General features: G+C 42.2%; 1 protein-coding gene across 1 annotated transcript in view; it reads right to left on the reverse strand.

Annotated features, from left to right (window-relative positions):
• The window catches only part of KLHDC8B (kelch domain containing 8B), a 71,234-nt gene that overhangs the window by 7,230 nt on the left and 36,703 nt on the right, over positions 1-27,301 (reverse strand). The window contains exons 3-5 of the mRNA XM_075286780.1: positions 25,569-25,733; positions 22,055-22,279; positions 3,424-3,525 (exon numbers count right to left, since the gene is read on the reverse strand). Of these exons, the coding sequence (XP_075142881.1) occupies positions 3,424-3,525; positions 22,055-22,279; positions 25,569-25,733 (492 nt within the window). The remainder of the gene's footprint in view (positions 1-3,423; positions 3,526-22,054; positions 22,280-25,568; positions 25,734-27,301) is intronic.

Genomic DNA, 27,301 nt, shown 5'->3' on the forward strand with positions numbered 1-27,301 from the left:
TTGTACGCAGCTTCTATGGAGGCTCATCCGTCTCCATGATTACAGACTACAAATTAATTTTGTGTAGTCTGATCCTGCAATAAGGGATTATGGTCGGCGTGCGGTTAAAACTGCATTAAAAAATGCATCTAAAAAAGCTGCTCACATTTTTCAATGCAGTTGTGTGAAATGTGTAAATCAAATGTGTTTCACCTGTAAAAACCGCAGCAAAAACCTCAACAAATTGGTATAAAACCACAATGTTTAGTTATATCCTCACGGTCTTCCATCTGCCTTCTCTTCTACTGGCTCTAGGTTAGCAAACGAGGACATGGACTAAGACAGGACTGTATGGGAAGGTGTGTTTGTAGTCTGTAACCATGGAGACACAGGTTTGTAGAGGAGTTGTATACAAAAAACGGTAATTTTTTTTTTCTTTTTTTAGTAATAATTTGCTCTCTTTAATTTTTCATGCACTGGAACGAAAAAAAAAAAAAAGGTGCAAACCCTTGAAGGCAGTGATGGCGAACCTTTTAGAGACCGAGTGCCCAAACTGCGACCCACAACCCACTAATTTATCACAAAGTGCCTACTTGGCAATTTAACCTTAATAATGTGCGGATCCACAATTGCACACAATTACAGACCTGCAAAATATGTTCATACGAATGGGGCTTTATAGAGCTCCACTGTGACCCCCACACAGTTCAATCTGCTCCACAGTGGCCTCCACACAGTATAATCTGCTGCACAGTGGCCTCCACACAGTATAATCTGCTGCACAGTGGCCTCCACACAGTATAATCTGCTGCACAGTGGCCCCCACACAGTATAATCTGCTGCACAGTGACCCCCACACAGTACAATCTGCTCCACAGTGACCCACACACAGTCCAATCTGCTCCACAGTGACCCACACACAGTATAATCTGCTTCACAGTGGCCCCACACAGTACAATCTGCTCCACAGTGGCCCCCACACAGTATAATCTGCTTCACAGTGGCCCCACACAGTATAATCTGCTGCACAGTGACCCACACACAGTCCAATCTGCTCTACAGTGACCCCCACACAGTATAATCTGCTTCACAGTGGCCCCACACAGTATAATCTGCTCCACAGTGACCCACACACAGTCCAATCTGCTCCACAGTGGCCTCCACACAGTATAATCTGCTGCACAGTGGCCTCCACACAGTATAATCTGCTGCACAGTGGCCCCCACACAGTATAATCTGCTGCACAGTGACCCCCACACAGTACAATCTGCTCCACAGTGACCCACACACAGTCCAATCTGCTCCACAGTGGCCCCCACACAGTATAATCTGCTTCACAGTGGCCCCACACAGTATAATCTGCTGCACAGTGACCCACACACAGTCCAATCTGCTCTACAGTGACCCCCACACAGTATAATCTGCTTCACAGTGGCCCCACACAGTATAATCTGCTCCACACTGGCCCCCCACACAGTACAATCAGCTCCACAGTGACCCCCACACAGTATAATCTGCTTCACAGTGGCCCCACACAGTACAATCAGCTCCACGGTGGCCCCCACACAGTATATTCTGTTCCACGGATGGTTGCCAAAAGAGAAGGCTCTGAGTGCCACCTCTTGTACCCATGCCATAGGTTCGCCATCACAACTTTAAGGTAACTACATATTGCATTAGCAGTAAACCAAAAGCCCCAATTAGGGGGTCACAAAAAGAGTGTCCTGCAGATCATATCGTGGCACATCTACATCCCCATCCACAGAATATTCTATGCCCTACCCCATCGTTTAGGGAATGTCTGCAAAATTTCCTATTTGCATACGCCCCACCCCTTTATGGTCCACAAAAAATATAAAAATTGAACAGTCCTCGGTGCAATTGTATTCTGCTAAATTTCATTGATCCTCCACTTGATGGCCCAGAAATCCTGCTAATTTGGTGCCAGTCTGTGGAGAATATCTACAATAATCTTCCATTTGCACCCCTTGGCATCAGATCCTCAATGTCGCAGCTTTCAGACACGGTGACATGTCCGATCAATAGACATTTAAAGATACAGGACCTCCTTTATCAAACTGATCTAGGAGTGAAAATTTCTTTGCTGTCCACAGTAACCAATGGCAGCGCAGCTTTCATATTTCCAGAGCAGGTTAAGATATGAAAGCTGAGTTCTGATTGGTTGCTATAGGCCATAGGGTCAATGACTCTGATAAATGAGGCCTGTGTTTCTTGCTGTAGATAAGTATAGTCACAGAGCCGAAATGAGTCGGCACCACAAGAAGCCGCCGCTCAGTTATAAAAGGAAACATCTTAAGATGAATGAAGAGATAATGGTGGAAGTTGAGTCTCATCCGCTGTTATTTTTATCTGTGACAAGTATTCATTAAGTCTTTAGTGCAGAGGACTGTAGGATGGCAGCGCTGGCACGGCAGCTCCACCGGACCGCAATGACTTATTATAAGACTCGCAGCGCCGGCAGAAACTTCAATAATACAATAACATAAAAAAGTCACAATAAATATAATAATGTCCACAGGCACGGAGCTCACAGGAACCGAATACGTCCCGGCATGTGGACAATGCCACCAGAAACTGGCAAACGATTATGTCCGCTAATTGTCCAAAATTGGAACACGTTCTATAGATTTCATTTGATGTAAGTTGCCGTCACATTTACGTATATAATAATATAGACTAGACTCTCTAATGTCACAGGGGCGTGATACAACCTCAATCAGATGCGGCAGTGTCACAGATTACTTGTCTACTTCCGCTTGACTCCACCCACTTGACATTAGTCTTGTTTGCATATTTGCAACAAAATTAACAGCACAGATTGCTCCAGAATGGTGGGGGCTAGAGGAAAAATTACAACTGTGCTGGAATCAGTGGAGGGGCGGCTATTAGAGGATGAAAAGAGCTTGAGTTGGCGGAGGTGATGACAAGTCCTCTTTAAGACCCAAACCCTTTGTAGATCATTTTTGAGAACGGTTCATCAGCCTGTATCAGGATGAGTCTCCATCAGGATAACACACATCAGAGAGGTCCTGGCGAACTCCACCCACTTGACATTAGGAAGTTTAGTTAGCATGCCAGGCACAAAGAGTAACACCAGTGATTGCTCAGGAACGGTGGGGGCTAGAAAAAAAAGTTTCAACTGTGACGGAATTAGCGAAGGCGTGGCTATTAAAGAAAGCGAGGAGCAGGGCAGGGCCTCTTTAAGAGTTACTCCGGTTAGATCCACACATTATCCTATTGATAGGGGTAACGTGAAATAATAGGAATATCCCTTTAAATGGTATTTCTAGTAGTCAGGGTGGTATTCTGGGTGTAACGTGGGCAAGGTTTACATATGCTCCGCAAACTGGGTAAGTGGGAAGGTAAACAGATGACAGATAACAAACATGAAGAGGATATAGCATGACGCGACCCCAGACTCACCTAGACCTCCTGCCACCACCACTCGTCCCCCCAGGTACCCCGTCACAAAGTCGGCTCTCTTTTCCCTCATCCGCGTGGATCGACAGGGTTTGCTCCAGATTCCTGTAAGACATAGAGATATCATAAACTTCTATGGCGTCTGTTGTGCCAGTCGTCCCTGAGCACCGGGCGCCCACGATTTTCTCTATAGTTTCCTCTTCCTTTTTTTTTTTAAGACAAAAGTTTGTTGCCACTCAAGGGGAGGCAATAAACAGAAGGGGCATGCATTGTGAATACATGCTGAGAATATCACAAGGAGGAGGGTGACAAGTAAATGATGAGTCTTCAGCGAGATGTCACGTCTGGTGACGCTTTCTATTCTCTGCCAGTGTTCTCTACGATGCCTGTCAACTGCAGACAATAAGATGAAGGTTTGTAATGGACGCCCCATCGCACAGGTAAAAATACACACTTATTTACTGCTGGGAACGGGAACAATGTCTGCAGTGTATTCTGAGAAAAAACATTTCATTTTAAAGGAACAGTCCAGAGAAAACTGACACACTGTGTTATACCTAGTACAGGGCCTGAGGGGCGGAGCATGACTCACGAAGTCCCACTGGTCACGCTCCCCCTATCAGATCCAACACTAGGCATAACACAGAGTATTCATTTACAGCGGAGTGTTCCTTTAATATTTGTGTCTCATCTGAATGAAGATCTGAGTGATGTAGCAGAATAGTGATGTCCACTTATTATTTATAGTAAAGATGTAAGCACAGATAGTACTGCTTCTCTGTCTCTCTTCATAAATGATGTAGTAACAGACGATTCTGCTTCCCTGCTGCTCCCTATAAAGAAGGAAAGTATACAAAGTACTGCCTTCCTGTCTCTCTATATAAATGATGTGGCACAGATATTACTATCTCCCTGTCTCTCTTTGTATGGATGAAAGAGCAGATAGTCCAGTGTCCTCATGATGCAGATAGTACTGCCTCACTGCCTCTCTCTGTAAATTATATAAGTAGTGACAGTATTGATTCTCTGGCTCTCTCTGCAAATGGTATACACTAAGTACAGATAGTACTGCCTTCCTGTCTTTCTATATAAATGATGTAGGTACAGACAGTACCACATCCCTGTCTCTCCTTTAAAGGATGTAAGTGTAGATAGTACAGTGTCCTCATGATGCGGGAACAGACAGTACTGACTCCCTGCCACTCTCTGTAAAGGATATAGGCACAGATAGTGCTGCTTCCATGTCTCTTTCTGTTAATGATGTAGGCACAGATAGTACTGCTTCCACGTCTCTTTCTGTAAATGATATAGGCACAGATAGTACTGCTTCCATGTCTCTATCTGTAAATGATATAGGCACAGATAGTACTAGTACTGTGTCCACGTCTCTTTCTGTAAATGATGTAGGCACAGATAGTACTGCTTCCATGTCTCTTTCTGTAAATGATGTAGGCACAGATAGTACTGCTTCCATGTCTCTTTCTGTAAATGATATAGGCACAGATAGTACTGCTTCTATGTCTCTTTCTGTTAATGATGTAGGCACAGATAATACTGCTTCCATGTCTCTTTCTGATAATTATGTAGGCACAGGTAGTACTGCTTCCATGTCTCTTTCTGTAAATGATATAGGCACAGATAGTACTGCTTCCATGTCTCTATCTGTAAATAATGTAGGCACAGAAAGTACTGCTTCCATGTCTCTTTCTGTAAATGATATAGGCACAGATAGTGCTGCTTCCATGTCTCTTTCTGTTAATGATGTAGGCACAGATAGTACTGCTTCCACGTCTCTTTCTGTAAATGATATAGGCACAGATAGTACTGCTTCCATGTCTCTTTCTGTTAATGATGTAGGCACAGATAATACTGCTTCCATGTCTCTTTCTGATAATTATGTAGGCACAGGTAGTACTGCTTCCATGTCTCTTTCTGTAAATGATATAGGCACAGATAGTACTGCTTCCATGTCTCTATCTGTAAATAATGTAGGCACAGAAAGTACTGCTTCCATGTCTCTTTCTGTAAATGATATAGGCACAGATAGTGCTGCTTCCATGTCTCTTTCTGTTAATGATGTAGGCACAGATAGTACTGCTTCCACGTCTCTTTCTGTAAATGATATAGGCACAGATAGTACTGCTTCCATGTCTCTATCTGTAAATGATATAGGCACAGATAGTACTAGTACTGTGTCCACGTCTCTTTCTGTAAATGATGTAGGCACAGATAGTACTGCTTCCATGTCTCTTTCTGTAAATGATGTAGGCACTTGTTGGACCTGGCGCTTAAATGAGACGCTGCTGAGCTCTGAGGAGAATGTTAACTTTTTACTGGGCCACCTGGATACCTTTTTCTCAACAAATTCGACTCCTGATGTAAGCTTTCCCATTGTGTGGGAAACTCATAAGGCCTATATGAGGGGTGTCCTAATAGCTCTCGCATCCAAGGTAAAGAGGCAAAGGCAGAAAGAGATAGATGAACTGCTTTCTCGTATCTCTGTATTAGAACGGACTCACAAGAAATCATTACTTGTCGCACAGTTGGCTGAACTCACGATGTTACGGAATAAGCTGTTGGATGTATTGAATCAGAGAGCTGTTAAGCAACACATGCATTTTCGAAAACTAATATATGCCCACGGCGACAAGGGGGGAAGACTGATGTCCCGACTCATTAAGAAAGAACAGGCTAAATCCTTCATATCAAGTATCCAGGATGCTTCTGGATCAGTGCACACCTCTACGGACGCTATCTCCTCTAAGTTTGTTGCCTTTTTCTCGGAGTTGTACAATCTTGGTTTTGACTCGGACACTACCCCAGACAAACTTCTGGCTATCAGGAAATTCCTAGATGACCTGTCCTTGCCCTCACTACAGAAAGACTCTGAGCACTCTCTACTGGTCCCGGTATCTCGGGAAGAAGTGGAAGACGTATTGCGCAGCATGCCGACGGGTAAGAGCCCTGGTCCGGATGGACTCCCTTTATATTACTATACCAAGCTGTCTAAGTCTCTTCTGCCGCAACTTACTCTTCTTTGCAACTCATTGTTGACTGGCGGATCTCTCCCTCGTCAGTCGTTAGAAGCCCACATAGTACTTATTCCAAAAGAGGGAAGGGATCATACCCAATGCAGTAACTACCGCCCCATCTCCCTCCTCAACTTAGATGTTAAAATTTGGGCGAAAATTTTGGCCAAGCGCTTACAGCCGTTTGTGCCGCAGCTGGTCCATGAAGAGCAATCTGGTTTTGTCTTGGGCAGGGAGGGGAGGCATAATACGGCAAAATTGCTACCATTGATTCATCTGGCCCGTACCCGTAAAATCCCTTTGGTCTTATTAGGCGTAGACGCCGAAAAGGCCTTTGATAGGGTGTCATGGACATTTCTGGTAGAGGCCCTACGGCGTTTTGCACTGCCGGATCAGTTTATCACAGCAATACTGACCCTATATGACCGTCCCACGGCCAAATTGAAAATAAATGGGGTGCTCTCTGACTACTTTCCCATATCAAATGGTACCCGTCAGGGTTGCCCCCTGTCTCCGACCCTTTTTGTCTTAGCATTGGAGTCCCTGCTACAGGCGGCTAGACAGGATAGTGTAGTGCAGGGCGTTCACTCTAAAGGCATGCTGCTGCAATCGACGGCGTATGCGGATGATATTCTGTTCGTGCTATCGAATCCGACAGAAGGCCTTCCGGCTCTTATAAATCTCATGACTGCATATGGGGACCTGTCTGGCTTTAAAGCAAACTTCTCGAAATCTGAGATCCTGAATGTGTCTCTCCCTCCTGCGACTGTTACCGCCTTAAAGGGCGCGACACCTTTTCAATGGTCAACCAAGCCGCTGAAGTATTTGGGCATATATCTGACGCCTCATTTGGATGCTTTATACAACGTGAATTTTCCCCCTCTGCTTGCCGAGCTGAAACGTTTACTAACAGAATATGACAGCCTTCCCCTGTCGTGGTTTGGGAGGAAGAACCTTCTAAAAACTTACCTGTTCCCTAAGATTCTTTATCGAATGGCCATGCTGCCCATCTCTCTCCCTACTACATTCTTTGCTTCTCTCAGGAGTCTATTTACGAGATTTATTTGGCGCAATAAAACTCCGAGAATCTCCTGGCAGCAATTGACTAAAAGGAAAGCTCAAGGTGGAATTGGCCTGCTAGATGCTCAGAAATATCACACTGCTATACGCTTGTCCTGGTGGTCGGAACTGGCTTTCCCACTCAATTCTCTGTTGCCTGCTGCCCTCCTTCAAGATGCTATGCAGACCCCGCTGGAAGCAGCTCTTTGGTTCCCACGCTCTTTCCGGACGCCGACAGTGTCCTCCTGCCCATTGCTGTTTGATTCGGTTCGTTCATGGTCTGGCCTTTTGGACGATCTTCTCCCGCAGCCCTCCCCGTTGCTACCGCTTCACCTTACTACCCACTTGACAGATGTTTCCCCGGGAGTTTTCATGGATTTTTGGTCTAACTTTCGCGGTACACTCCTTAAAGATGTTACAACTTCAACAGGTCTGATGTCGGCAGACGATGTGTGCTCCCTGGTCCCGGACAAGTCTTTTACTTTTCTTCACAAGCAACACATGACTGCAATATTTGATAAACTTCTTCGCAAACACTCGCTCAGATGCGACCTAACGGAATTTGAGAAGCTGCTCCTGTCCAAGACACGTATGTTGCGGAAAATTTCACATTATTTTGCACACTTTGTTGATCCACGCCAACCCTGCCGGCCGAAATATGTGACTGACTGGGAAACTGAACTCCAGATTTCGTTATCTGATGACGAAGTAGAGCTGATTTTATCCAGGTCGCATGGCTTTTCCCCCTGTATACGGTTGCAGGAGAATAATTATAAATTGGTCACACGCTGGTACAGGACTCCCACCTGGCTGCACAGTAAGGGACTATATTCCTCGGATCAATGCTGGAGATGTCACTCAGCCGCTGGTACTTACCTACACATTTGGTGGTCATGTCCGGTGCTACAGAACTTCTGGCTTCAAGTGACTGATGTGGTTCGCGCAGTCAGTTATCCCTACTTCCAGCTTACCCCTGAGACTCTGTTCCTGTTCCTACCGTCTGGTGATTATAAGCCTGAATCCAACAGATTGGTTACTCACCTGCTTGCTGCTGCCAAGTCATTAATCCCTTTGTACTGGATGAATCCCTCTGCCCCTCCGTTTTCCCTTTGGGTTGAAAAAGTGAATCAGATTTCCCACTTCGAAGAACTTATGGCCTGGTCCAATAGGTCTCATGAACGATATGTGAAAACGTGGACACCCTGGCTCCTGCATAAACATTAGACCTGGTCTCTCCCATAACTCTTTCCCTCCATCATCCCCTTCTTCTTGTCCCTCTTTTCTACCTTCTTACTTGTTCTCTTACTGTTTCTACTCTGCTTTTCTTTACGCTTCCTATTCATTTCTCTCACTTCATCTTGCTACTTCGGTAGCTTCTTCGTTGCGCTTTTTACCTGATGCATGACATTCCCATCTTTGCTTGATAGTGTTGCTATACAATAATTCCGCACGTTCTTTATGGTACATAGTGATATACTCTCCTGTTTGCTATTTGTCTAGTTTTACTTATCTGTCTTTGCGCACATGCGCAATTTCATATGCTACTGGTTCAATATTTCTCTCTGTTGTGTTCTTTTAAAATTTTCGAAAACCAATAAACGTTTGAATTGAAAAAAAAAAAAAAAAATGATGTAGGCACAGATAGTACTGCTTCCATGTCTCTTTCTGTAAATGATATAGGCACAGATAGTACTGCTTCCATGTCTCTTTCTGTTAATTATGTAGGCACAGATAATACTGCTTCCATGTCTCTTTCTGATAATTATGTAGGCACAGGTAGTACTGCTTCCATGTCTCTTTCTGTAAATGATATAGGCACAGATAGTACTGCTTCCATGTCTCTATCTGTAAATAATGTAGGCACAGAAAGTACTGCTTCCATGTCTCTTTCTGTAAATGATATAGGCACAGATAGTGCTGCTTCCATGTCTCTTTCTGTTAATGATGTAGGCACAGGTAGTACTGCTTCCATGTCTCTTTCTGTAAATGATGTAGGCACAGATAGTACTGTGTCCACGTCTCTTTCTGTAAATGATGTAGGCACAGATAGTACTGTGTTCACGTCTCTTTCTGTAAATGATGTAGGCACAGATAGTACTAGTACTGCGTCCACGTCTCTTTCTGTAAATGATGTAGGCACAGATAGTACTGCTTCCATGTCTCTTTCTGTAAATCATATAGGCACAGATAGTACTGCCTCCCTGTCTCTATAAACTGTGTAGGTTGTACTGTCTTCCATGTTATAGTGACAGATAATTCTATGTCTACTCCCAGGTAATGATGTTGGCTCAGATAGTACTGCTCGCTGTCCTTACCTGTGACTCCTAATATCTATCATTCATACATATACAATATAGACAGTTTATAGAAGATTGTAAGGCAAAAAGTTTACATTAAGCGAACAATATTGTATAATAAGGTTTACAGACGTTTCTATCCAGATGGTTACAAATACTATATAGACTTATCCTAAGGGATGAGCTAATGTGAAAAATCTGCAGTGTCTGCACACAGGTTAACTCAGTTCTTCTTTCGCTGCCATTGGCAGATGATTTTTAACTCTTTCCACTCCCTCCTCTATACCGTGCCCATTCTTGCCTCCATGACATTCTCCATCTTATGTCTATCGAAACCCCGTCTGATAATTAACCCCGTGTATGGCGCTGTGACCATATGGAGTTAAAGAATCTGAATTTTCCAGGCTGACTCACAGCAAACCTTGCCTGGGTAAAGAGGAAAGAGGAGGAACGTCGTGTGCTTATCTCTCACACCCCGCGGGAAATGCAGCGCCGAGGCAGCTGTGATCCTGCCTAAAGTGAGGCCAATTCATTCATCTGCTTGGCTGCCTGGACCATGCTATCTGGCTGTCAGTTGTCATGGTAATTGAAGAAATTGCTTTATACCATCTGCAAATGTTGGGCTCATCACATATACTTCCCAAACTCAACGCCCAACCATCCCTGGTGGTCATACACTTTCGACAGCAGCCGAGGTGTCCCCTGTCACATACATGTTTAGATTAGGTCTACTGAGAGAGGAGGGGTGATATGACCATGGGTGATTCTCCTAATCTACATTTGTGCCTTTACGATATATGCCACCCTATATTCCGTCAGCTACCCTCGGCTGTTTCGTGACCTTCGGGCTCCCCTATAAATGACATCACCTTCATATTTCCATGAAAGGGCGGATTACTGCCACTAAAACGACGCTTCTCTTTAAGCTTCTTTATTTCTTTGAAACCCTTTCGGTGGCTGTTCCTCGAGCCAAACTTCGCTCCCTCCAAAAGATCATCTTTCATTTTATTTGGAATGGTCAACGACAACGCGTTCCTCTCTCTGTTATGCTAGCTGGTAGGGTGGAGGGGGTCTGGTGGGCCTACATTTGCTCCACTAATATTGGGGCCGCCCACTTACACTGTATTCCGTTTTGGGCTTTGGCCCGGGCCTATACTAAGTAAGTGGAGATAGAAAAGCTCTGGCTAGATCCTATCCATCCTAACGCATTCTTGTGGGTCCGTCCACCTGCTTCCCCCTCTTTTAGGACCTATTCATTTCACTAGAGCTCTTTGGATTACCTGTCATAAACTTTTCCCGCTCGTTTCCCGCCACTTGTCCGTGGCCTCCTTTCTCTATAACTTTCTCCCGGTGAGTCTGGGCCCTGATATGGAACGTCGCTGGAGATCCCCTATCGTGTAAGTGCCGTATTGCTGGGGATCTGATTGCTGGAACCCTTAGAGATCCCAAGAATGTGGGCTTACAAGTGTCCCACAAGCACCACTACATTCATTCCCATAGGACATCCAGAACATTGATCTCTGGTGGTGGCCACCTCTGCTAACCTCAAAATTGCTGGAGGTTCCTGTGGTCCGTGGATTTAGGCATTAGTGGGAAAACCCTTTAATAATAAAGGAGGGAAAGTTCCCCCAATTCAACCCAACTCAATTGGCCAAAGCAAAGAGTTGCTCTTGCTACAGAGGACCACTGATGGCCCACGGGCAACACTGACTTGACAATTTCCCTTCATTGTAACATGATGGCCATTCTTGCTGCTACAATGGGAGCCACGCTGGTTGTTGTCCAACTTTTCCAGATACCAACAAAACAGACATTCGTCCAAAGACAATTTCTAACATCTAGAGAACCGCCAGCTCCATTGTTCTACAGAAGTTACACAATCCACCAGTAGATGAATACTTGATCACAAGCAAAACAGAAAGTCACATTTGCCGTATGAGATAAAAAACACAATACAGCGGTGCTTATCTTGATGTTGCAGATAGATGGAGACGTGTGCCCTCAGGCTGTAGGAATGGAGCTATGATCATGTGTGGATGATACAGAAGCCATTATTGGAGGCGCTTAGTGTTCCAGAATGAGATGGATCGGCGCAGCAGAGCTCAGCGCGTTTGATAAAATAATACTACTTGCTGTTTGTTCTCGGCACGTTGGAGATGTGAAGGCTGAGAGATGCTAAATGACTGTGGGGCAGCCTGAAAATAGAGACGAGGCCACCCGCAACCATTGTGATGAGAGCTATATGACACTCAGCTGCCAAGATGAAAGGCTAACCCAATGTATATCCCCACTGACATCCAATGCCTTGGTTATGTCCTCTCCTATGTTCTATCAACTCTATACTGCTGCTGAACCTCACTTGTGATCTTGTCGAGATGTCACAGAGTCACGTGTGAGCCTTCAAGATTGTCAGCAGAGTAGACCAAAGTCTGTGCAGAACCCTCGGCTCAGTATTTTTTGCTTTATCAGAGAAATGCTAAATTTCAATGCCATGTAGTAACGAAGTAATACTGCAAAATAGTGTGCCAAAGAGATAAGTGGATAGGTCAATGGCTTGGCAGTCCAGTATACGATATTCAGCTCCATACTGTGGTTCACGTCTGGGCTTCTAGGTCTATGTCATAGTCAGGATGGACATGGTGAAGACAGAAGGGTGGAGGCCACAAAGTAATGATGATTTCGACAACACAACACTCCTCTGGTGGCATACTAGCAATTGCAGCCCAATATGGGAGGGTTCTGCCAAAATGTACTGTATAGTGCCATGACCATCTCTTGCCCTCTCAATATCAGCATTACTCAACCCTCTAAAGCATCAACCTTATTGGTTTCTATGGTCAAAATGCTTCACTTTACTTTTGCCCTGGATTTGACATATCTCCTCATTGTATTAAGAATACACTTCACCCCTCCAACGGTAAATGTAATGTATCTGTACAGTGTAAATTCTGTCTCCATTGTGGGACGTGCTTGGATTGTTATATCCTGCTTGCACTACAGACACTTCCAGTTGCCCCAGAAATCATCCATGTAGACACGGCCAACACTATCTGACCTCTTCTATTAAATCAGCGACGGGGTTAATTACTCTGTAAATGCGGCTCAAGAAAAGACTCTACACTTGTCATTTTACAACAGCCGTGAGCAGGAGATGTGAGCAGAAATGCCGCAAGAAATATACAGAGCATCTCCATTCACAGCTGAAAGGCTACAAGAATATAACTACTATAATACTACCTCCTATGTACAAGAATATAACTACTATAATACTGCTCCTATGTACAAGAATATAACTACTATAATACTATTCCGATGTACAAGAATATAACTACTATAATACTACCTCCTATGTACAAGAATATAACTACTATAATACTGCCCCTATGTACAAGAATATAACTACTATAATACTACCTCCTATGTACAAGAATATAACTACTATAATACTGCTCCTATGTACAAGAATATAACTACTATAATACTGCTCCTATGTACAAGAATATAACTACTATAATACTATTCCGATGTACAAGAATATAACTACTATAATACTATTCCGATGTACAAGAATATAACTACTATAATACTATTCCGATGTACAAGAATATAACTGCTATAATACTGCCCCCTAAGTACAAGAATATAACTACTATAATACTACCTCCTATGTACAAGAATATAACTGCTATAATACTACCTCCTATGTACAAGAATATAACTACTATAATACTACTCCTATGTACAAGAATATAACTACTATAATACTATTCCGATGTACAAGAATATAACTACTATAATACTGCTCCTATGTACAAGAATATAACTACTATAATACTGCTCCTATGTACAAGAATATGACTACTATAATACTACCTCCTATGTACAAGAATATAACTACTATAATATTGCTCCTATGTACAAGAATATAACTAATATAATACTGCTCCTATGTACAAGAATATAACTACTATAATACTGCTCCTATGTACAAGAATATAACTACTATAATACTGCTCCTATGTACAAGAATATAACTACTATAATACTACCTCCTATGTACAAGAATATAACTACTATAATACTGCTCCTATGTACAAGAATATAACTACTATAATACTGCTCCTATGTACAAGAATATAACTACTATAATACTGCTCCTATGTACAAGAATATAACTACTATAATACTACCTCCTATGTACAAGAATATAACTACTATAATACTACTCCTATGTACAAGAATATAACTACTATAATACTACTCCTATGTACAAGAATATAACTACTATAATACTGCTCCTATATACAAGAATATAACTACTATAATACTACCTCCTATGTACAAGAATATAACTACTATAATACTACCTCCTATGTACAAGACTCTGCTCTGTAACTAATGATTGTATATTTCTATCTTATATCTTGTATTTGCAGTCAGTGATGTTCTTCTCCTGTCTATCCATCTACAGTTGAATTACTGGAGCAGTATATGGGGTTTGTAGAAGTTTAATAACCGCTCTTTATCTGCTGGTCGGGGCCGGCACATCACACATAATTGCTGTTTCCTATCAATTCCTGGGTCACACAACATCAGAATTACAGAGTCTGCTCTGAAGCCTATGAATGTCATTAACCACTGGAAATTTTGCCACCAAGAAGTAAAAAAAAAAAAAAAAAAAAAAAAAAACCTACAAGAAGGAATAAAGCAGCACTTGAAACCAAAGCGGAGGGGGCCGTAGATGTGGGATAAAGAGGGCAAATGTCTAAACCTGATTACTCAGTGACTAAAAATAGCTTTTCATTTACTGGTGCGGTCGGGTATAGAATGTGCGAGCGGCGGCTGCGCTGATTGTAACGCTCAGTGATAGGGGCAGGAGATTAGGAAATCACAGTCATCCAATTAGTGGGGGGAGATGGGCATCTTACTAGGAACCGGGACATGGCCTGTAGGTCTCCGTGGAAAGAGAAAAAAATATTCTGAAATTATAAAGAAGACTAGTTATTTCTCCTTTTATATAGGGTACTTGGGTACTTGGGACCCTCTTTCTTGTGACTGGGAAGGTTTCAGTCGCTCGGCGCCCCCCCCCCCCCCCCCCCCATGATCAGGAATCCCCTATAGGGATATTGTATATTTACTAGAATACCCCTTTAAAGAAGACATTTCACCACCACCACCCTCTTTGAATCTATCAATAGACGCCACTCCACTGATTCCAGAGAAGATAGAATTTTTTCTCTAGCCCCCACCATTCCTGAGCAATAGGTGTTATTAGTTTCAGCACACAATATGCTAATTAGGGTCTCTGCTGTCAGGTGGGCGGTCCTGAGATGGGGTCGATAGTCTGAGACCGCCCACCTGAGAGTAAAGGGCCTAATCAGAAAATGGGCTCTGAAACTAATAGCACCTATTACTCAGGAGTGGTGGGGGCTAGAGAAAAAATTCCAACTGCGCCGGCATCATTGGAAGGGAGCCTATTATAGACTCATAAGTTGCTGGAGATGGTGAAGAGTCCCCCTTTAAGCGACTTACAACCAATGTATTATAATATGGTATTGTGTAATAGACATATATCCCTTTATATACTAATACCCTGATGGCTCTTACATGTCACATGACACGTGTCCCCATTATTGGGGGGTCGCCCTTTAAATCCATTTATTTTTATTACTTTTTTTAACATAAAAATGAAGCTGGGACTGACATTAAATTGGCGCGGAGTCTATTAACATTCAGATGTTCATTAAGTCTGGGGAAAAGTGGGTCATGAGGAGCGCGATGCCATCTCTATAGAGGGTACGTGTCACTCTTATAGACAGAAAAACCACTGCCTTCTGCTAATTGTGCCTCTCCTGAGAGGAGCAGCGCGGCCCCCCATCATTACAGTATCGGGGTCACCGTGACATTAGAGGCGGGGGGTTCTAATGTCTAATACTCTGTGTCTGCTCAGATAGTGGAGACAGGCCAGGAAATACAGCCAGGCATTTATGATGTAGAGAAACCTTCACCGACACAGACAGACCACAATGACAGTCTTATGGGTTAGGCTAATTTTTGGACATTTCTGACTTCTGGTGAAAGAGAATATGTCTGCCCTCCTGATATATCTATTTTAGGGGATGCTTGTACTCCCCATACAAGACCAATTCTGACATGTCTTTACACTGTGCCCAGACTTACATTATTTACAGATATTTCCAGGAGGAGTAACAGAGGACCATCCCAATGCAAAGCTTAGATAGTTAGTTAGATAGATAGATAGATAGATAGATAGATAGATGATAGATAGTTAGATAGATAGATAGATAGATAGATAGATAGATAGGAGATAGATAGATAGATAGATAGATAGATAGATAGATAGATGATAGATAGTTAGATAGATAGATAGATAGATAGATGATAGATAGATAGATAGATAGATAGATGATAGATAGATAGATAGATAGATAGATAGGAGATAGATAGATAGATAGATAGATAGATAGATAGATAGATAGATAGATAGATAGATAGTTTTCTATCTCTGTGTCCTATTACTTATCCCCTCCTTCTTATTCACGGTAATAGAGCACAGACATGAGATATCAGATGTGATGTGCAGGATAGATAGATCTCTGAGGACACAATGAAGCGCGTAAGGCCATAAATCTCGAGCAATGATTGATGGCTTTATAAATCCCCATCACACGAGGCTGTCATGGCTACATGGATGACTAGAATTATGTTCCCGATTTCCTTAGATGGAGATACATAAAATATAAGATAAGTGAAGTAATGGAGACGTCTCCTGAGATCTGAGACCTTGTCAGACCAATGTAAACCATCACTGATAAATCCATCTGTAAGGGGGTTTCATTTATGGGATGATGTTACACGCTTATGATTTGTGGCGGGATTGTGTAATACGTAAGACATTAATCACATGATCACTAGAAGATTTCAGGCAGTGGGATCAATGGTGACCAGAGAAGCTCTCGCTCTTATCTGAATGAAGCTTCAGGGGCGTAACCAGTGGCCAAGCAAAAACTTCTATCCGAACAAGGCTTAAAATGTCCTTATTGGAAGACCGGAACTCTGAACAACATGCAATAGTAGGGGGTCCATTATATATTTTGTAATGGACCCCTATAGCATACTTGGCAATTCTCCTGGAAAATATGGAAGAATTCCTGGACTCATAGACAAGTCTGTGTGATGTTGGCAAGGGCTGTGCCAGTCAAGTCACAAAAAGGGGCATGGCACACCCTAAAAATAAGCACAATCTTGTTGGAAGGGGTATGGTGACCCCGACACGCTGTCCTTAATGGACAACTGGCAACAAATGTTGGCAAGTATGCCCCATAGAATGAAGTCACAGCTTTGGGAACAAATACGTAGAGTTATGTCATGAGATTATTGGTGGTCTAGGCTTGACTGAGGGCCCCCCTGGCCCACCACCAGTATCATACAGCCCTCCATTTCCTTCTGGTTCTGACACAGTAATGGGTCCTAAGGGTCTGGCAGAAGACAACAAAATCTGAAGGTGGTTTTGGAGTCAACCACTTACTGCTATTGACAGTTCTAGATGGTAGGCCCAAATTTCATGTAGTGGGGCCAAAGAAACAAACTTCTACTGTTGGGTCTAAAGAACCAAACTTCTTCTAGTGGGTCTAAAGAACCCAATTTCTTCTGGTGGGTCTAAAGAACCAAACTTCTTCTGGTGGGTCTAAAGAACCGAATTTCTTCTGGTGGGTCTAAAGAACCAAACTTCTTTTGGTGGGTCTAAAGAACCAAACTTCTTCTGGTGGGTCTAAAGAACCGAATTTCTTCTGGTGGGTCTAAAGAACCAAACTTCTTTTGGTGGGTCTAAAGAACCAAACTTCTTCTGGTGGGTCTAAAGAACCAAACTTTTTCTGGTGGGTATAAAAAACCAAACTTCTTTTGGTGGGTCTAAGGAACCAAAATTCTCTTGGTGGGTCTAAAGAACCAAACTTCTGGTGGGTCTAAAGAACCAAACTTCTTCTGCTAGGTCTAAGAAACAAACCTCTTCTAGTGGGTCTAAAGAATCAAACTTCTCTTGGTGGGTCTAAAGAACCAAACTTTTTTTGGTGGGTCAAAATAACCAAACTTCTTCTGCTAGGTTTAAGAAACAAACTTCTTCTGGTGGATCTAAAGAACCGAACTTCTTCTGGTGGGTCTAAAGAACCAAACTTCTTCTGGTGGGTCTAAAGAACCAAACTTCTTCTGCTAGGTTTAAGAAACAAACTTCTTCTGGTGGATCTAAAGAACCGAACTTCTTCCGGTGGGTCTAAAGAACCAAACTTCTTCTGGTGGGTCTAAAGAACCAAACTTCTTCTGGTGGGTCTAAAGAACCAAACTTCTTTTGGTGGGTCAAAATAACCAAACTTCTTCTGCTAGGTTTAAGAACCAAACTTCTTCTGGTGGGTCTAAAGAACCAAACTTCTTCTGGTGGGTCTAAAGAACCAAACTTCTTCTGCTAGGTCTAAGAAACAAATTTCTTCTGGGGGGGTTTAAAGAATAAAACTTCTCTTGGTGGGTCTAAAGAACCAAACTTCTTCTGGTAGGTCTAAAGAATCAAACTTCTTCTGGTGGGTCTAAAGAACCAAACTTCTTCTGCTAGGTCTAAGAAACAAACTTCTTCTGGTGGGTCTAAAGAATCAAACTTCTCTTGGTGGGTCTAAAGAACCAAACTTCTTCTGGTGGGTCTACAGAACTGTGGACAAGGTTATAGGTTTACGAGAGAGACAAGTAGTAGAGATGTACTGGTCCGAGATCTCAGCAGGGTTCTGGCCATCTTCTTGAAGACTCTGCTGTAGACTTATCCAGTATAACAGCAGGATATTTTATAAATCCTAGCGGCAGACAGCAGGCGGAATATACTTGTTCTACACCACTGTGTGATTTATTACTGTTCTGCTCTGATAATTTATTATGTTGGAACGGATTGAATAGTGATGTGAAGAGACTGTTACTATTAATAAGCGGTGACGGACAGCCGCTGTCCTCAGGCGTCGATGAGGTTCCTCGCGATGTACGGGGAGTCGAGCTTCCCTTCTGGCATCTTTTAATGCTCCTGACAGCATCAACCTTTCATGGTACTAACAGAAAATTACATGGTGATTACCGAGCTGTCCGGGCATTTATCTACCTGGAACACAGCAAAATAATAAACCACTGGGAAATGAAGAAGAAACGGGGGCTGGAAAAGATCAAAAACAGAGGCACCAAACTTTTTCTGGATACACAAAGATTTAGTTTCAGGTTCTTGGACGTTATTTCAAAGGGACTACTCATTGGCTATGATAGACTATGTGTCTCCTGCAAGAGGGCAGGTTGTGTCCCTGGGACATAGGCGATATTATCGAAGGGCCTGACCTTATTCTGGATACACAAAACTTATGTTCTTGGCCATTACTTCAATGGTACTTCTAAATGGAGATGACAAAAGATGTGTCTCCTGTAAGAGTGTGGGTCGTCGCAATGGGCCATAGGAAATATTATCATGTAAAGGGGCTCCTCAATACTCTCTGTTTTGGTTTATCAAATATGGGTACGGCACTACTCGCATAGGAAACACTTTGTGACCCCTATTACTTAAAGGGGATGTTCAGAGTTAGAAAAATGAGACTTCCAGAAACATTTCCACACTCCATGAGTTGACTAGAGGCCAAGGAGAGGTATGGGCAAGATAAAAAAACACAAATACTCACCTATCCCTACCCCTCTTGGGCATCCTACTTCCCTCCAATTGTCCAATCTTAACCCATGGCCTCTTGGGTCACCAATAAGACATGTGATTAGGTCACAGAAGTCACACTGGGCATGCCAAGACTGGGTCCAAGCGTCATGATGTTGGCACTCCCCACTTGACCAATGAAGCCCAATCACAGTAACCTGGAGTGCATGACGTCGAACAAGATATTTTTGCTACTTTTTTTCCATCAAAGTAACTCCCCATCATTCCACCAATGGGGTTTTGCTACAGATTGTTCACACAGTATGATATAATGGCAACCACCATGGCCACTGGGCGAGAAACACGTATGTAAGTGAGACACAGACTGAATCTGATGGATCCAATTACAATTACGTATAATTGCAATCATATAATAGTCTTTAAAATCCTGCCAAGAGATGAAGCAGTTAAACTGCGAGCACCAGGCGTCTGAGCTGTTCTGTATTAAAGCTTGATGCGTGAAGATAGGATATAGATTGGTCACCTCAGGCCACAAATAGTTCTCAATTCTCTGTAGAGCATCACTTGCCCGGGCGCCATTACTTATTCATGTCTGAGAAACACAGCAGTATCAGGAAAAATAGTTGTTATACGCGATAATGGAAATATTCTTACTTTACCTCCCACATCACCAAGTGTTATTTAACCATGTTCTGAAAAAAAAAATATTGCTATATACTGGGCTATGTGTAATTTTATGACAAATCTACTTCTGCTTTTGTACAAGAATTTTCTTAGTATAATTTGTCCGAGTACAAGAATATAACTAATATAAAACTGCCCCCTATGTACAAGAATATAACTACTATAATACTACTCCTATGTACAAGAATATAACTACTATAATACTACTCCTATGTACAAGAATATAACTACTATAATACTACTCCTATGTACAAGAATATAACTACTATAATACTGCTCCTATGTACAAGAATATAACTACTATAATACTGCTCCTATGTACAAGAATATAACTACTATAATACTACTCCTATGTGCAAGAATATAACTACTATAATACTACTCCTATGTACAAGAATATAACTACTATAATACTGCTCCTATGTACAAGAATATAACTACTATAATACTACTTCTATGTACAAGAATATAACTACTATAATACTGCTCCTATTTACAAGAATATAACTACTATAATACTACCTCCTATGTACAAGAATATAATTACTATAATACTACTTCTATGTGCAAGAATATAACTACTATAATACTACCTCCTATGTACAAGAATATAACTACTATAATACTACCTCCTATGTACAAGAATATAACTACTATAATACTGCTCCTATGTACAAGAATATAACTACTATAATACTACCTCCTATGTACAAGAATATAACTACTATAATACTACTCCTATGTACAAGAATATAACTACTATAATACTACCTCCTATGTACAAGAATATAACTACTATAATACTGCTCCTATGTACAAGAATATAACTACTATAATACTACCTCCTATGTACAAGAATATAACTACTATAATACTGCTCCTATGTACAAGAATATAACTACTATAATACTACCTCCTATGTACAAGAATATAACTACTATAATACTACCTCCTATGTACAAGAATATAACTACTATAATACTACCTCCTATGTACAAGAATATAACTACTATAATACTGCTCCTATGTACAAAAATATAACTACTATAATACTACCTCCTATGTACAAGAATATAACTACTATAATACTGCTCCTATGTACAAGAATATAACTACTATAATACTACCTCCTATGTACAAGAATATAACTACTATAATACTGCTCCTATGTACAAGAATATAACTACTATAATACTGCTCCTATGTACAAGAATATAACTACTATAATACTGCTCCTATGTACAAGAATATAACTACTATAATACTGCTCCTATGTACAAGAATATAACTACTATAATACTACTCCTATGTACTAGAATATAACTACTATAATACTACTCCTATGTACAAGAATATAACTACTATAATACTACTCCTATGTACAAGAATATAACTACTATAATACTGCTCCTATGTACAAGAATATAACTACTATAATACTGCTCCTATGTACAAGAATATAACTACTATAATACTGCTCCTATGTACAAGAATATAACTACTATAATACTACTCCTATGTACTAGAATATAACTACTATAATACTACCTCCTATGTACAAGAATATAACTACTATAATACTACTCCTATGTACAAGAATATAACTACTATAATACTACTCCTATGTACAAGAATATAACTACTATAATACTGCCCCTATGTACAAGAATATAACTACTATAATACTGCACCTATGTACAAGAATATAACTACTATAATACTACTCCTATGTACAAGAATATAACTACTATAATACTACTCCTATGTACAAGGATATAACTACTATAATACTGCACCTATATACTCTTCTATAAAGGACATTTTTGTCTAACATTACAGGTTGCAGTATTATTTTTTGCACTCACCTTGCTCAGTGTCAAACATCTCCACAGTGTTTACAAAGTGTGGCCGGGAGTAGAAGTTGTGGGGTCCGGGTTGCTGTAAACCACCAAGACTAAAGAAAGATGTCTCTGTCATGGTGCAGCTGGCAAAGGCACGCCTGCTTGGGATGCTGGGATATCGAGTCCAGCTCTTTACCTCTAGGTCCAAGGCTTCAAAGGCTGTTACCGGGAGTTTACCTTGCCTGCCCCCTATAAAAAAAAAAATGTTTTGAGTCATCACCTTCATACCTCTTCCAAGTTGCAAAAAAATACTATATCCTCAACAAAGACAACCCCTAAGGGCATTATCGTGGCCCCTGAGTTGTCACCGACCAAGATATTTAAAAAACCGATGAAGAGAATATTAGAAGATGCCAGATATCCAAGTACAGCAATGGGTCCAATAGTCTTATTACAGAATGTCCTGTTGTTGGGGCCCCAGTAATCACTTATAATGTATGAAGGAACCTGGAATCAAGTGTTCAATTTCCCTACAGCACCTCCACAGGTGAAATGAAGAATTACACAGATCTCATAGAAATTTGAATAATAGATGAAGGACATGTATAATCTTTAAGGTGAATCTTTCCTCGCTCCTGATCACTGGGAATATGACCAACGTGTCCCCCACATATCACATTATTTTTGCCCACCACTCTATTTACTGCTACTTTATTGCTGTAACAGTCAGTCCTGCAGAAGTAAATGGTGGATTGGCCAAACATGAGCTCCACCTCTACATTCACATGGGGAGTCCGTTCTCATGATCGTTGCTAGCCCCAATGGTCGGTCTCCCCGCCATCAGACTGGAACAATCCATCCAACTAGAGGGCCCCAAGCAGACTCTCAACCTACCAATCAGGAAGCTGGAAAACACCTTGCACTTATACTCCGCCCTCTATAAATCCTCTCAATCAAAAAGGGTTGCAAAAACGGGAAGAGGACTGTTCTTACAGATCCAGGCCCTTCATCTCACCCACTGGGCCATCTTTTGAGTTACCTGTTCATCTCCCTCTTCCGCATGTCTCATGTTTCCCTAGTGCCCTAGGTGTCTACTGTGTGACGTGTCCCCTTTAAGAGCAGATTTCCCGACATCCAGAAACAGCTCTGGGAGTATTTTCGGCTGTTCCTGGAGGTTTCTGCGTCTTGCAGGAACTGTCACCATTAGAGTCATTTTCCAGATGATATGGAAGCCTTCCCGATGTTATCTTGTATTACATACATTAATAGACACCATAATAGATAGTTCTATAGATATAGTCAGTGATGCTATTCTGAGCGGGCCCCGGGGCCCCAGTCATTTATCAGAGCGGTGACGGCTCTATGTTATTTACAAGGTTAATCTCACCTCTATAGTCTGATGAGTTCCTTACATTATTCCTCGGTTATCGACCAATGAGTCCCATAGGGCGCCATTCATGAATACATTATTCTATATATATCGTATTACGCCGGCGCTCTTAGAAATGCGCCCTGCGATCATTCATTGTTGATGAGGCCTTGGTGTAAATTTGCATGGGACGGATTCTGATTCTGAATATTTACATAATAATGTAACTTATATGGGGAAGGGGTTAATCATTTGTATTAGTAACATATACGTGGGGTGAAATTTAATAAAATCGGGACGTATGTGGCCCCAGATACTGGATTATCTGGAATATATGACCATCCTCAATAAAGTAAATGTCTGATCACCGGTGATTAGCTGGAATTAGTAGGTTAACTTGGCAGCAAGTCTTCAATTTTCCTACAGCGCCACCACAGGAGAAGTGAAGCATTACACTGCAATCAATTGGCTGTCCATGTGAACTGTGGACATGACAAGTCCTCCAGAGAGAGAGACAATCTTAGCCTAACCCATTCCATGCCTAGTCCACTAGACATGCTAACATCAATGCCTTTACTGCCCTAGACCACTTTTGATATGAACCCCTTTATTATCATAGACCACCATTGATCTTTACATTAACTCTTTAAAGAGCACCACCTCCACTTCGAGCATCCTTTCACAGGTTCTCCTCCACTAATTCCAGCACAGTTGGAATTTTTTCTCTAGCCCCCTCCATTCCTGAACAATCAGTGCTGTTAGTTTTGGTGCCTGATATGCTGACTAAACTCCCTTATGACCACTAGGTGGTGTCAGACAGGAGCAGGCAAGTGACATAATTCAGAGCTCCAATCAGAGGAAGACAGTGTTAGAGTTCAGAATCACACCCGATTGGCTGCTCCTGCTCGACACCACCCACTGGATATTAGGGAGTCTAGTTCACATATCGTACACCAGAACTAACTGTGCTGATTTCTCAGGAACAGTGGGGGCTAGAGGAAAAATTCCAACTGAGCTGTAATCAGTGGAGGGAGCACAGATGGTGATAAAAGGTTCTTTTTAACTGTCCTATATCACCAGGGACGCTGACACTTAAGTCTTTTACTGCTATAGTCCACATTAACCCCCATTACTGCTCTAGACTTCCAAGACGGACCTCTGCTACTACCGGCGGATAGCTATGCCATGTCTGTCCTAGATTTCAGATATTAGATCTAATCCAAGTAGTGGGACTCATCACGCAGTGCCACAAAGGAGTTGTGCCCCTTTAATTCTGTATGTACAGCACAGCTAATATAACGGCCTCCAGTCATTTATCTTTGCTCTCCATTAAACATGGAGGAAAGCTCAGTCTCAGCTATTTCTCAGGATTTTCCCTGAAGACAACCTACAGGTCGCTGCTGTTAGCGGTTTACCACCTTCACCCCGCGGAGACTGTTTAATGTTGATAAGAATCTTTACACTGTAATTGGATGGAGCTTTGCTGCTTGGCCCCCAAATCTCTGAGGGACCCGGGGTGAGATCGGCCTTCAGCTGAGTGTAGACGAAACGGAGGAAGAAAAGAACATGTCCAGCACTGCACACCTCAGCTATCTATACTGTATACTACTCGCTATCATCTATCTATCTATCTATCTATCTATCTATCTATCTATTTCCTATCTATCTATCTATCTATCTATCTATCTATCTATCTATCTTCTATCTATCTATCTATCTATCTATCTCCTATCTATCTATCTCCTATCTATCTATCTATCTATCTATCTATCTATCTATCTCCTATCTATCTATCTATCTATCTATCTATCTCCTATCTATCTATCTATCTATCTATCTATCTATCTCCTATCTATCTATTTCCTATCTATCTATCTATCTATCTATCTATCTATCTATCTATCTATCTTCTATCTATCTATCTATCTATCTATCTATCTATCTCTTATCTATCTATCTCCTATCTATCTATCTATCTATCTATCTATCTATCTATCTCCTATCTATCTATCTCCTATCTATCTATCTATCTATCTATCTATCTATCTATCTATCTATCTATCTATCTATCTATCTATCTATCTATCCCTGATCTGTTTGTCTCATATTCCCCAGTAAAATATAGTGCCCCCGTACAGTTACTATAAGATTCTGAGTAACACCACCTACCTAAGACATAGATTCTGTTTCCACGCAGAAAAGTGGAGGCTCCGTAACGCGGCGTGGGCATGGAGGGAAGCGGCACCCAGTTATCTTTAGCTGGCTCATAGAGTCTCACCAAGGCCTGAGGGGAGGTGTCCGCTCCCATTCCTCCAAGTGCATAAATCTTCCCATCTGCAAGACAATGAAATGGAGTAAATAGGTCTACATGGAAATAAATCCTGAAGATGCAGATAGAGGTGAAATAAGGACCTACAGTCCCACTGGATCCAGGATGGCTGTTAGAGGGCCCCTCTGTTGCCATAGGGCCCAATGCAATTGCAATGTTGTCCCTATGGTTTTATGGCCCTGAACTCAGTAATAACTCTGTCTTCAGTGAGCTCCCCCTAGTGGCACCTGCAGGCACACAGAATTGTATCTTTTTTCTTCATGTTTATGCAGAGAATTTGTACCTTTGTATCAGTTAGACAAGTATCCATCTAATGTATCTGTCCTCACATCTGTCCATATCAATGAAGAACATACAATCTGGCAGTAAATTGCTTTGCTAATCAATAATTATTCTAATCATATATTTGGGATCTCAACATTTTGATATCATTCCAGAGGAATCTGCAAATAATGAAGCATTTGTAACATATTCTAACTTATTAAAGCAAATCCTCGGCAGTACAATAGCGGAGTCATCTGGTCCTGGCGGCCGCAGCGTTCCTCTCTGTGTGTAATTATAGAAGCTGTGCAAGCAGATGTAATGAATGTTTTCTGCACCGTTACTCCTCGCCATTGCCGGAGTGCACCAATGGGATCAGCTTCTCTGTCTCATCCCGCTTATCGCAGATTTCCCATTCACACTCCACTTGCCCTGACTGAACGTTCTTATACAGGGAGCTCGCAGGGGCCAAAATGATATTATTAGATCAAATGTAAGTTACAGAGCAGACAGATATGGTGGAAACATCATCAGTATGGCCTATAGCAAGGGGTGTAGATATAGGGGTACACACTGGGGCCCCCTGCCAAAGGCCATGTAAGAAGGCTTCAGTAGGTGGGGGCCCAATTCTTGTGTGAACGCCCCCTTAGTGTTTCCTCATAGTACAATGCTCCCTTTGTGTCCCCCATATTGACCCCCACACAATATAATGTCCCGTTAGTGAAGACCCCTTGTGTCCACCACATCATATAATGCCCCAGACTGTATAGCGGAGGCAGCAGATATGACGACGTCATTACACCATACCTGTCTGTGGATAGCAACAGCGAGGTGAATGGTGGAGCAGGGAGTTGATTGGCGGAGCAGGGAGCTGAATGCCGGAGCAGGCAAGTGAATGGCAGAGCAGGGAGGTGAATGGCGGAGCAGGGAGGTGAATGGCGGAGCAGAGAGCTGAATGGCGGAGCAGGGAGCTGAACGGTGGAGCAGGGAGGTGAATGGCGGAGCAGGGAGGTGAATGGCAGAGCATGGAGGTGAATGGCAGAGTAGGGAGCTGAATGGCGGAGCAGGGAGGTGAATGGCGGAGCAGGGAGCTGAATGGTGGAGCAGGGAGCTGAATGGTGGAGCAGGGAGGTGAATGGCGGAGCAGGGAGGTGAATGGCAGAGCATGGAGGTGAATGGCAGAGTAGGGAGCTGAATGGCGGAGCAGGGAGGTGAATGGCGGAGCAGGGAGCTGAATGGTGGAGCAGGGAGCTGAATGGCAGAGCAGGGAGCTGACAGCTCCCTCCATCACCATTGTGATCAATTAACCTAC

Source organism: Leptodactylus fuscus, chromosome 9 (assembly GCF_031893055.1).
Source record: "Leptodactylus fuscus isolate aLepFus1 chromosome 9, aLepFus1.hap2, whole genome shotgun sequence".
Lineage (NCBI taxonomy): Eukaryota > Metazoa > Chordata > Amphibia > Anura > Leptodactylidae > Leptodactylus > Leptodactylus fuscus.